At 39.5% G+C, this 13,224-nt stretch overlaps 2 protein-coding genes across 7 annotated transcripts in view; one reads left to right on the forward strand and one right to left on the reverse strand.

Annotated features, from left to right (window-relative positions):
* The first annotated feature begins 900 nt into the window (after positions 1-900).
* On the forward strand, positions 901-4,770 carry LOC109888662 (insulin gene enhancer protein ISL-2B). The gene is made up of 6 exons (XM_020479826.2): positions 901-1,018; positions 1,374-1,563; positions 1,886-2,145; positions 2,991-3,274; positions 3,596-3,763; positions 4,068-4,770. The coding sequence occupies exons 1-6, from the start codon at positions 961-963 to the stop codon at positions 4,182-4,184; spliced, it is 1,077 nt and encodes a 358-aa protein (XP_020335415.1). The 5' UTR covers positions 901-960; the 3' UTR covers positions 4,185-4,770.
* A 2,329-nt stretch (positions 4,771-7,099) lies between these two features.
* The window catches only part of LOC109889365 (S phase cyclin A-associated protein in the endoplasmic reticulum), a 97,260-nt gene continuing 91,135 nt past the window's right edge, over positions 7,100-13,224 (reverse strand). For all 6 annotated transcript variants that reach the window (XM_031822784.1, XM_020480757.2, XM_020480756.2 and 3 more), the window contains 3 exons: positions 12,858-13,049; positions 8,229-8,277; positions 7,100-7,982 (listed from right to left, as the gene is read on the reverse strand). In XM_031822784.1, coding sequence (XP_031678644.1) covers positions 7,879-7,982; positions 8,229-8,277; positions 12,858-13,049 — 345 coding nt within the window. In that variant the 3' untranslated portion in view covers positions 7,100-7,878. The remainder of the gene's footprint in view (positions 7,983-8,228; positions 8,278-12,857; positions 13,050-13,224) is intronic.

Here is a 13,224-nt window from a genome sequence, read left to right on the forward strand (position 1 = left end):
CCTTAACCAATAGTGTATATCACATGCAAAAAAATGGATGGGTTTTCCATGTCAAAACGGGTCTTAAAACGTCCTGAAAAGGGTAAATCTTTTCTAAAGATTTCTTGATTTATATATCCAGACAATACTAATCAAATTTGAATTTTGATTATACAATATTGCAGAATGGGAACATCTTGTTATTATACTTATACATTTACAAAACGAAATTCAGAGTAATCTAATAATGTCAGTTCATGGAATGCGTGGCAAAATAGCTTCTTCATTTATTTTTTGGAGAGATTTTGTTAGATTTGTATAAATTGACAAAATAATAATATTGACTAAATAGTTTGGCTGTTATTAAAAACATAAACAACAAAATGGTCCTTTCTACTCCAAAAGGACCTTTCTGCTTCTTTTCCAGTAGAGGGCTCACTCATAGAACTCTAGTTCCTATGAGGCCTCTAGTCTAATCTTACTTAATGAAATCCAGGCTTTTAATATGATTTTGCAATGCATATTATACGTTTTTGTATTGTCACCAGGAAAAATAATAATGATAATAAAAAATTATATTAAGAATATAAAAAATGAATAGGTCTGCATAATCATTATCATCACCGTAATAATGATCACAATCATAAGTGTAGAAGCATAATCATAACAATGAAGTTCAACTTTCCACTCAACTTAGGCGAACTTATGTGTGAAAATCTCTTTATGTTAAAGAAAATAAAACCGTTTTTAGTATTTAGAATTTTTTGTCTTGGGCCTTTGAAACAAAGCCTTTGCATAGTTTACCCCCTCCCCAAACCCACAGAGGTCCAGGTTGACATGTGACGTCACTCTGCGCGTGGGACATTGCTCTTCTCTTCCCACCTCTCAATCGAGGAATAGAAGTTAGCAGTCAACCAGGAACGGGACCGGGCAGTCTTCCACTCAATTTCTTAATCTATCGGCCTGCACTATCCCTCCTGTATGGTGGATATTATATTAAATTCTTCTTTCTTGGGTGATATGGGGGATCATTCCAAAAGTAAGTAAACATTCGTGTCCTTATTTTAATTTTGACCCAGGCACATTTAAGATTGATTTGATCGTTAACAATATTGGGCTATTATTGGAACATTTCACGATTTTTTTGTTTGTTGCATTGGTCAATTTCGATAACTGAAAAGGGTGATGTGAATACATCTTAGGTCTACGGTCAGTTATACCCGTATATAACTACGGCCCTTCGTTCTGGAAATAACAAGGATAACAAAACAGGACACGACACGGTTGCATGCTGCAGAGTGGACACTGGACGAACATGCGGGGATTTAGCGAGTATATATGGTGATTACATTGGTGTAGGTGGTGGTAGCATTAATATACTGTGCATTCGACAGAGAAGTCTGGAATCGCAATGTGTGTGGGCTGTGGGAGTCAGATCCACGACCAGTATATCCTACGGGTCGCCCCGGACCTGGAGTGGCATGCTGAGTGTCTGAAGTGCTCGGAATGCAGTCAGTACCTGGATGAGACGTGCACTTGCTTCGTCCGAGATGGCAAAACATACTGCAAAAGAGATTATGTAAGGTAGGAGTTGACAAAATTTCCTCACTGACGTGATTTCAGAGCTTTGGAATTTCCAAAGGCCCCAATTGTGAAAGAAATTGTAGTTTGGCCTACTGAAGTGGAAATGTATGAGAAATTGTTCAAACTGCTTGTTGACACTAAACAGTATCCACATGAGAGAGAATAGCACAACCTGGTCAAAGTTTCTGGTTTATTTGGTAAAAATACAATATAAAAAGGTCGACTTGTGTCGTAGGCTATTCGTCTCCTTCATCTGACTAAATTGCATGTTTTTGTTATGCATTATAAGGTATTGAGACCAATGTTCCTATGTCCTTTTCAGATTATTTGGGATTAAATGTGCAAAATGTAACATTGGCTTCTGCAGCAGTGATCTGGTGATGAGAGCTCGTGACAACGTTTACCACATGGAGTGTTTTAGGTGCTCGGTGTGCAGCCGGCAGCTTGTGCCGGGGGATGAGTTCTCTCTGCGGGACGAGGAGCTGCTCTGTCGGGCCGATCACGGGTTACTTCTGGAACGGGCCTCAGCGGGAAGCCCCATTAGTCCGGGAAATATTCTCTCCAGGTCTTTTCATATTGCTGGTCAGTGAACGAATAATGGTGGTAATAATAATAACGAGAGTATAATATTAACGTTAATAACAACGAAAGGATATAGCATAATAATAATAATAATTGTAAAATATATATATTTTAAATAATAACAGTTATTATTATACTTGTCTGCAACATGTTCCTTTCACTGATCAAGTGTGCAGACTTTTAAGCCTATAGGTTTATTACATTACTTTCATTGGTAGACTAAACATTAATTAAAACATATTGGGTGTTGTTTGTATCTATTAAGTTGTTAAAGTGTATGTCAATTCGTTTATTTTGAAAACAATAAGGTAACATTTTGGCTGTGTAAAGGGGGTATGCTGCAATGGTCGATATATTTTTGTTAAGTCAAATACTGAAAGTTTTGAGTTTGTAGGTGTAAAGTTAGAAAAATACAGAATAAAAGACGTCGATCGAAATATGATTCTACAACAAAAAATACATTCATGTTCAATGGGAAGCATTTTAAATTGTATTTGTAATTCACAAAATGTTTTTGATTTAGTATTTGAAGGGATATTCAAATATTGTATAGCCTGTTTAATTAAAGTTTACCAAAGAATCTTGTCAATTATCACGAAATTACATGATCGTCGTTATTATTTTTGGTTGAGTACATCTTCAATGAGGAATGTGGGTGTTTTTTATGATTGTTTTTTTCTTTTTCTTTGTGAGTTTCCTATGCTCCTGCCTTGATTGTGTAATTACTAGGGAGAAGTAGGCAGAATAAGTGTATCTATCATCAGTTATGATTGCTTTTCTGAATTTGGCTCAGTCAGTGGAAATGACATTTCAAAGATATTTCCTTTTGAATATTTGTCCCACAGATCCTGTGTCAGTTCGACAGCCTCCTCATCGGAACCACGTCCACAAGCAGTCAGAGAAAACCACTCGGGTGCGAACAGTATTGAACGAGAAGCAGCTTCATACCCTTCGGACCTGTTACAATGCCAACCCAAGACCAGACGCTCTTATGAAAGAACAATTGGTAGAGATGACCGGTCTTAGCCCAAGGGTCATCAGAGTTTGGTTTCAGAACAAACGTTGTAAAGACAAGAAGAGAACTATATTCATGAAGCAACTTCAACAACAGCATCACATCGATAAAACTGTAAGTTCATTTAGACATTCTAATGCAACATAAACTAAAAATAAAGGTATTATTTAATTGGGCGTGCCAAATAAAATGTAATGAATGCATATTTTTTATTTAACTAGGCAGTTAAGAACACATTTTTACTTACAATGATGGCCTACGAACAGTGGTTTAACTGCCTTGTTCAGGTGCAGAACGTCAGCTTTTTACCTTGTCAGACTCCGGTGGCCCAATGCTCTAACCACTAGGCTACCTGCCGACCATATTGCACTTTGAATGCTGAGAAAAACAGATGGATGGTGGTGAGATGTGTGTTGTGATACATTTTATCTGTAGAATCTTCAGGGGCTGACGGGTACACCTATGGTGGCAGGCAGTCCAATTCGACACGACAATACGGTCCTAGGGAACCCAGTAGAGGTGCAGACTTACCAGCCCCCCTGGAAGGCCCTGAGCGAGTTCGCCTTGCAGAGTGACCTGGACCAGCCCGCTTTCCGGCAGTTGGTAGGCACACACACACACACAATCATTTTGCAATAAATGTATGTTTATTAAAATATCATCCACTCGATCACTGAATGGCCAATCTCGATTCAGATGAGAGAATGCGATTTTATTCAGTCAAATATTTCTAAATTAAATAAATGCTTTTCAGCATCAAATTCCAAGGCTGGTCGATTCACATGAATATTCATATTGGCCTAATATTTGCATTGGACTTCATCGAAACATAAGGGTCAATATCAATATGCAATAAGCAATATTGAGAGAAGAAAAACGCTAATTAAAACAACCGTTTCCATCGCAGGTGTCTTTTTCTGAATCGGGCTCCATGGGTAACTCCTCCGGCAGTGATGTGACCTCCTTGTCGTCGCAGTTGCCGGACACCCCGAACAGCATGGTACCAAGTCCGATGGACACGTGAGACCAGCCCAACAGTGACGCTTCGAACTCCAGCATGCTCCCGCGTGCTCTGCATGAGAATTGGCTAGTTAACAGCTTTGAGAGGAAAAGGATTTCATCTTATTTAAAGAACAATAACGCTGGATTTGTCTATGAGGATGCACAATTTGTTCACGGAGGGACCGGTCTGCATTGCTCAGGATCGGATGAATTTTAAGTTACCAGCCAGTGACAACCAAGGGCTATAACTAAAGCGGAGGCTGAGCCTCGGATCTTACCTACATGGTTGGACATAGCCTACGTGAGGATTATATCTACAAACATTCAACTTTATTATGAGTCGCTAGCTTGTAATGATGAACATATCAGAACATTATCCATAGTGGCCAACAGTTGTATAGTTTCATCTATGTAAGTTCCCTATGTCGGGTTACGACCATGACTCTGTAGATGTGCATGATTTCTAGAGATGATTTAAAATCAAGCCCTGTAAAATATTGTAATTAAGTGGATGGGATACAGATTGTGGAACCTTTCAAGAAAAAGTAAGTTATTGATATTTATTATGCGAAAATGTAGGCTATCGTAATAAACCCATATGAACGGTTTCATGTCTAATGAACTCTGCATGTGAAATCTCATAGATGCAGTAATTCAATCAAATATTAACTGACATTTCAAATGGACAAAATAAATCACTATGTATTTATGAAACGGCTATTTCATGGTGGTTTTGCGTTGCCATAAACCTATGGGCTTAATCTAAACTATGTAGCCAGGGTGAAAAACGTTTGAGATGTAATAGGCCTATAGAATCTAAAATTAATTTCGAACCATCCAAAATAAATCACTGTGATGTCAGTTAAGACCACAATCTTTCACAGAATCGCGTTAGTCATTAGAGAAAATCAATTTGATGGAAGCTATCATTTTAATGGCATATTCAAAAATCGTAACGCAACAGAATCACAGTTGGTCAAATGCAAGCATTTCTACGTTGAGGCCTGTTTGTTAAATACAATTGAGGATAACATATTGTTTATTTAATTGTCCTCCACATATGGATTTGCGATATGATCATTCCAGTTTCACTTGTAAAGTCACAAGTCTAGACAGAGGACAGGGCTCGGCGGCTTCTTATCTACGCTTGGCATCATCTGCAAACGATACATTGAATGGAACCACAACAAACCCACCTCTCTCTGTCGCTGGAGTCTGTGCTGAAGGGGACTCCCACCCTGCAAACGCATACTGGCATGTCTTGGGTTTATTTTCCTTCCAGGCAAAATCCTGGATAGCCTCTGGACAAGGAGTGCAGGTCAAGATACTGACGACATACTAGACCTCAACAATTTGTTGTTGTGGATGAACTTTCTGATCAGAGGACGCAACAGCATTCTAACCTCTTAATCACGATCGGAAACATGATCAGTCTTTCAGCACAGTACATAGTAGTCCTAGCTAGGTCTCTTTATGTGACTTCTGGCATCAAATCAAAAAGCCATTAGGCCTATCCTGCCATGCATAGTCTTTTATGTCCAATAATTGTAGCTATGCACCAGTAGCCTACTGACCAACAAATTCTGCCATTGTACCCCACCTAATCTTTCCTCTGGAAATATTTCATAATCGTGGTTAAAAGGCATTTTAGAAACAAATCATAGATTTGAGATACAGGCCTAATCAAATGATTTCCCCCTTAAACATAAGATATACACATTCATATTCATTTGATAAATGTTTTGCATATAAGGAAGGCAATGTCTAGAATAAAAGTTTATAACTTTCAAAGTCGCACAGAAAATAACAGCATCCATAGGCCTCACATTTTGGAATTGCTTTATCCATTAGCCTTGCTATAGGCCTAGATAGGCTATGTAGTTAGTTGTATTGTTGCATATTTCTGTCATTTACACAACTCATTAATTCGTCCATAAAGCCATTTAAGAGGGGGGGGGGGTTGCAAGACAACTGGCAAATAAATCAAGTGCGTAATGCATGTCTTTTGGCACGTCAGATCATGGTTTTACAGTTATCTAATTTCTATTTGATCAGATAATTATATAGTATGGAAATCTGCAGTTCACAATCAGCCATTTAGCTGTATCTGATAGACATTAGTCCAAACAACAGCCAACATTCGTTAATCCACTGTTGCGCTCCGAGCGGCAGAATGAAAATAGATGCTGTAAATTTCCTCCTGCGTCATTTCAGGATTTCACCTAACCGATAACAAATGATAAGAATCTAATGGACACATTTCCCATATTAATGTAATCAGTTGTCATAATTCTGATGTATAAATAATTAGGCTACTCCACATTTTGTGGTAGGCTACACTATTTCAGGGAAATAATAGACCTAGGCTACTTTTCAAGCAGTAGGCCCATTGTAGAGCTGCAGTATGCTGCATGTGAAATGCGTTTAAGAGTCTTATGCATTTACTATCCCTTAATATGAGAGGCCTCTTCAGTTGTTATTAAAGTTGAAGAGACACTTGGCAAGAATTGTGAGAATATACCCAGCCCTGTATAGGTTTATGTACTGAAAATAATTATTCAATATTGCATTCATTTCTAGGAGTTATCTTTCAAAAAATCACTGGTATGTCTCCTTGCTGGGAGCTCTGAATTAACTGTTGGGATTGATTGAGCTGCTCCAAGGCAAGAGCAGAGGATTGACTGGGTCTGCAGAACTGAGTCTGGTATAGAGAAGGACCAGCCATTTTCTTTTAACCCAGCTCCTCACACCACCTGGGATATTAATCACGATTACAAATGTTACAATGCTGTACAGGAACAACATTACACAGGCAGAGAGGCTACAGTCAGTAGTTCTCATTAATTGTCACTTGATCAGTAGACATAGGGGAAATCACTGAGACTTGAATGAGTGAGCCGCACAGTCTATAGATAAAAATAACTGGAGGACAATGAATGACGCCTAATAATAAATAATTTATTAAATAGGATAAAAATGTAATTTACTAAATCAATTATATTTTGTAAGTTCTTCAAAGCATAAAGGCAAGAACAAGGGAAACATTTGTACTTGAAATCAGGACAGCTCCTACTAGAGCAAATCTAAAATGTACAGAATAAACACATATAGACTACGTAACTTACATATTGAAGTACAAAACTGCCCAACGCCTGTAAAATAACTACAGGGGGAAAAAAAATCTGATCAGGTCATTCACATCTTAACTGTATATGAAAATATTAAAAGGAATTAACAGGAAGTACACAGTATTATTGATGAACATGTTATGTAATCTAACCATTATGAGAGTGCTTTTGATTATCTCTGCTCTCCTCTGCTACGTTGCCATTCTATCCACAATAGAAACACAACACGAAAGCAAATGACTTGGTTGGACAAGGAACATAATTATTGTGCGTGACTCACGGTAAAATACACAAGATACTCACTTCCAACTCAAACTCTTGTGGAAATCGCCATGGACATCGATGGATGACTTACACAAACATTTTAGTTATACATGTGCATCTCAAGTTAGGATTTATCCCTCGTCTTCTAGGATTTCAAGAGTTTTAGAAAGGCTAAGACTGCATTTTTAAAGAATAAGTCCATATGCAGACTTCAAATCTAAATGGGAAAGTATGTAGTGTAGAATGGAGGGTTAAGTGTCGGTTTCTAATTTGTAGTGTTTTTCATGTATATGTGCGTGTTAGAGGTCGGCATGCAATTCTGGATTAGTCCTCCTGCTTCTTGAGGAAGAACTGCAGTGCTGATTCCCATTGGTCTCTGGGAAAGCGGTCAGACAGCTCACAGTAATCCAGTGGCTGAGAGACTCTGTCTGCATGGTGACAAACCATAGAACATTGTTTTTTGTCTGAGCAAGATGCCTCACGATTATACACTAATATTTAAGAATTACAATCACCAATTGACCAAAACAATTCATGTAAATTCATATTTTGCAATTGAAAACACTGTACTGTGACCTTTAAAAAAAATAATAATTGGTGAATGCATTAATACATTTTAATGCAAAACTATCAAAAAAAATTAAAAGTGAAAAATGGCATTGAAGAATACCTACCTCCTTGTTGCATTCTGTTGTCTGGATGGTTCTCACTTGAGGCACCGTCCTGGAGGAAATAAAAGAGGAATATGTCAGAGTGATCCACAGTATTAAGACAGGAGTAGGGGAGAAGCCAGACACCATTGCTCACCAGCTGTGAAGAAATGGAACATTTTATCCACCATATCTAAGCAAACCATAACTCATCATGCTTGAAGCTAGCCAACCTAAATAGGTACGAACAGATAACTTTACCTTAAACATAAACTTTTGCATACATTTTGCAACGATTTCATGATGCCGGATTTGATCCTGACAACGGTGTGTTTTGAACATCCGAAATAACTCAGTGTATTTTACATACCCATACATTCTGTTTGCAGTCCCTGCATGTCTCCCTGTTCTGATTAACACACACATTAAAGCTTATAAACATGTCACAATATACTCATAATTTCAATACGAACCATATCCTTAAAGGGATATTTCACTCAAACTATAAAATGACACATTAGTTCCTTACCCTGTAAGCAGTCTATGTACAAGGTATGATAGCAAACCATGCTTTGGTTTAGTTTCCCTAGCACTAGCTGGTACAGTTTCCTAATGCTAACGTTTTAGCATTTGTGGCACAAATCCCATTCAATTCATAGAACCGATATTATACGGAACAAAAATATAAACGCAACATGTAAAGTATTGGTCCCATCTTTCTTGAGCTGAAATAAAAGATCCCAGAAATATTTCACCTGCACAAAAAGCTTTATTTTTTATTTTTTTAAAGAGCAAAAATGTATTTACATCATTGTTAGTGAGCATTTCTCCCCTGCCAAGATAATCCAACCACCTGACAGGTGTGGCATATCAATTAGCTGATTACACAGGTGCAACTTGTGTTGGTGACAATAAAAGAGCACTCTTATATGCAGTTTTGTTACACAAAACAATGCCACAGATGTCTCAAGTTTTGAGGGAGTGTGCAATTGGCATGCTGACTGCAGGAATGTCCACCAGAGCTGTTGCCAGATAATTTAATGTTAATTTCTCTACCATACGCCGCCTCCAACGTTTTTTTTGAGAATTTGGCAGTATGTCCAACCGGCCTCTCAACCGCAGACTATGTGTAACCACGCCAGCCCTGGACTTCAACATCCAGCTCCTCACCATGGTCTTGACCTGACTGCAGTTCGGCGTTGTAACCGGGCAGATTGCATGTATGGCATCATGTGAGTAAGCGGTTTGCTGATGTCAACGTCGTGAACAGAGTGCCCCCATGGTGGCGGTGGGGTTATGGTATGGGCAGGCATAAGCTATGGACAACAAACACAAATTAATCTTATCGATGGCAATTTGAATGCACAGAGGTACAGTGATGAGATCCTGAGGCCCATTGTCATGCCATTCATCCGCCGCCATCTCCTCTTGTTTTAGCATGATAACGCACAGCCCCATGTCGCAAGGATCTGTACACAATTCCTGGAAACGGAACATGTCCCAGTTCTTCCATGGACTGCATACTCACCAGACATGTCACCCATTGAGGATGTTTGGGATGCTCTGGATCAATGAGTACGAGTGTAAATGCGCACAGGCATTGAAGAGGAGTGGGACAACATTCCACAGGCCACAATCAACAGCCTGATTAACTCTATGCAAAGGAGATGTGCTGCATGAGGCAAATAGTGGTTACACCAGATACTGACTGGTGTTCTGATCCACCCCCCCACCTTTTTTTCCAAGGTATCTGTCACCAACAGATGCATATCTGTTTTCCCAGTCATGTGAAATCCATAGATTAGGGCATTAATTTATTTCAACTGACTGATTTCCTTATAAGAACAGTAACTCAGAAAAATCTTTGAAATTCTTGCATTCAAATTTTTGTTCAGTATAGCATTTTTGCATATCATGTTCAAATCATCCATAAGTGACTTTGGTGAATTTCACAATCAATTGTAGGTACTGTACTTTTGAACGATTTAAACATGATGTGCAAAAAATGCCAATATCAGGCCCACGACTTGAATGGGATGTGTGCCAGAAATGCTAAGAAGTTAACATTTAGAAACAACGCCAGGGAAACTAAACCAAAGCACGATTGCGGACATACTGTCCATAGACTGCTTATAGGTTAAGGAAACCAATATGTAATTTTGTCATTTGGGTGAACTACCCATTTAATACTATTAAAATAGCAAAAGTACTAGCAAAGCAAGTTTTTGCTTAATCGCAGGTTAATTCTATAATAAATAATGACACAGGGAAGGAGGAATCTATAGATCTTCCCACTGTTTGGCTGAAATGACAATAGCCTGTCCCTCTATTGTGCGAGATAATCTTAATGTAAATAATGGTGGTAGCTAGGCGGTGAGAGGCGATGTTGTCAGAGAAGATGAAGGAGACAGCCTGTTTACTGGAGGGTAAACCACTGGCAGGTAAATCCACTGAGGAAGCCATGTAGGTGCTAAATATCCACCAGGAGACAAACACATTAAAAAAGGTCCAATGCAGCCGCTTTGATCTCAATAACAAATCATTTCTGGGTAACAATTAAGTACCTTACTGTGATTGTTTTCAATTAAAATAGGATTAATAAGTAACTTAAAGAGCAATTTCTCATACAAGGATTTTGCTAGGACTGTCTGGGAGTAGTCTGAATGAGGTTGGGAAAATGGAAAACTAGCTTTTAAATGGCTGAGAGGTTTGTAACTCTTTCTTATTGGTCTATTGACTAATTTACCACCTGGGGATGTCACCGGGCAGGCCAAAATTCCATCCCACCAAAACAGTATACCTCCCCCCACCCTTTTCCCTCAGAACAGCCTCAATTCGTCGGGGAATGGACTCTACAAGGTGTCGAAAGCATTCCACAGGGATGGCCCATGTTGACTCCAATGCTTGACATCAATAAGGGATCATAGCGTTCACCTGGTCAGTCAATGTCATGGAAAGAATAGGTGTTCTTAATGTATACAGTGCTTTTGGAAAGTGTTCAGACCCTTTGACTTTTCCACATTTAGTTACGTTACAGCCTTATTCTAAAATGGATGACATTGTTTTTTCCCCCCTCATCAATCTACACACAATACCCCATTATGACAAAGCAAAAACAGGTTTTTAGAAATGGTTGCAAATGTATAAAAAATAAATAACTTAAACATCACATTGACATAAGTATTCAGAGTACTCAGTACTTTGTTGAATCACCTTTGGCAACGATTACAGCCTCCAGTCTTCTTGGGTATGACTCTACAAGCTTGGCACACCTGTATTTGGGGATTTTCTCCCATTCTTCTTCTCTGCAGATCCTCTCAAGTGCTATCAGGTTGAACGGGGAGCGTAACTGCGATGTTAGATCGGGTTCAAGTCTAGGCTCTGGTAGGGCCACTCAAGGACATTCATAAAACTTGTCCCGAAGCCACTTCTGCGTGGTCTTGGCTGTGTGCTTAGGGTTGTTATCCTGTTGGATTGTGAACCTTCGCCCCCAGTCTAAGGTCCTGAGCACTCTAGAGAAGGTTTTCATCATGGATCTCTGTACTTTGCTCCATTCATTTTTCCCTCGATCCAGACTAGTCTCCTAGTTGCTGCCACTGAAAAACATCCACACAGCATGATGCTTCCACCACCATGCTTCACTGTAGGGATGGTGCGAGGTTTCCTCCTGACGTGACACTTGGCATTCAGTTCAATCTTGGTTTCATCAGACCAGAGAATCTTGTTTCTCATGGTTTGAGTCCTTTAGGTGTCTTTTGGCTAATTCCAAGCGGTCTGTCATGTGCCTTTTACTGAGGAGTGGTTTCAGTAAGGCCACTACCATAAAGGCCGGACTAGTAGAGTGCTGCAGAGATGGTTGTCCTTCTGGAAGGTTCTGTCAGAGTGGCCATCGGGTTCTTGGTAACCTGCCTGACCAAGGCCCTTCTCCCCCGATTGCTCAGTTTGGACGGGCAGCCAGCTCTAGGAAGAGTCCAAACTTCTTCCATTTTAGAATGATGGAGGCTACTGTGTTCTTGGACCTTCAATGCTGCAGAAATGTTTTGGTACCCTTCCCCAGATCTGCGCCTGCAATCCTGTCTCTGAAGGACAACCATCAACCTCATGGTTTGGTTATTGCTGTGACATGCGGCGTTAACTGTGGGACCTTATATAGACAGGTGTGTGCCTTTCCAAATCATGTCCAATCAATTGAATGTACCATAAGGTGGACTCCAATCAAGTTGTAGAAACATCTCAAGGATGATCAATGGAAACAGGATGCACCTGAGCTTAATGTCAAGTCTCATAGCAAAGGGTCTGAATACTTAAGTAAATAAGTATCTGTTTTTATTTTTAATACACTTGCAAAAAATTCTAAAAACCTCTATTTTATTTGTCATTATGTGGTATTGTGTGTAGATTGATGAGGATTTTATTTAATCTATTTTAGAATAAGGCTGTAATGTTACAAAACATGGAAAAAGTCAAGGGGTCTGACTACTTTCCGAATGCACTGTATACAATACAGAAACATATTTTTTTTACTACACTGTGCCTTTAAACCAAAAAGACTGACTAAACCGGTGGCTCTATTATGTATTTGCTCTGTATACATTAAATGAGCTAGTTCTTCAGAAAATGAAAGCTTCGCCAAAACATCAGTGTGTGTGTTACCTGTATGAAGGTGGCCAGTAGCACACAGCTCATCTCCTGCTGCAGGATAACCTTGTTCTGGGGATTGTTGTAGCAGGCTGAGATGAGTGAAGGGAAGAGCACTTTGATGAGGCGCGGGTGGCTGAAGTACTGGAAGGGTAGCTGACACAGTTTCTGCAGTACGCTGGGCTGGCGGCCAGACTGCACTATCACCTGGAACACACAGAGCAGGGCCAGTCAGCCAGTGCCACCCGTAAATCACTGCCCTGCACCCCTCCCACCCATAAATCTGCCACTAAAACAACACACAAACACCCATTAGGAGGAGAACTGGAGGGCACAGCATCCCACCACACAATTACAGGCTATAAAACACAATGATGGGATG

The sequence above is a fragment of the Oncorhynchus kisutch genome, linkage group LG4 (assembly GCF_002021735.2).
Source record: "Oncorhynchus kisutch isolate 150728-3 linkage group LG4, Okis_V2, whole genome shotgun sequence".
NCBI classification, from domain to species: Eukaryota; Metazoa; Chordata; class Actinopteri; order Salmoniformes; family Salmonidae; genus Oncorhynchus; species Oncorhynchus kisutch.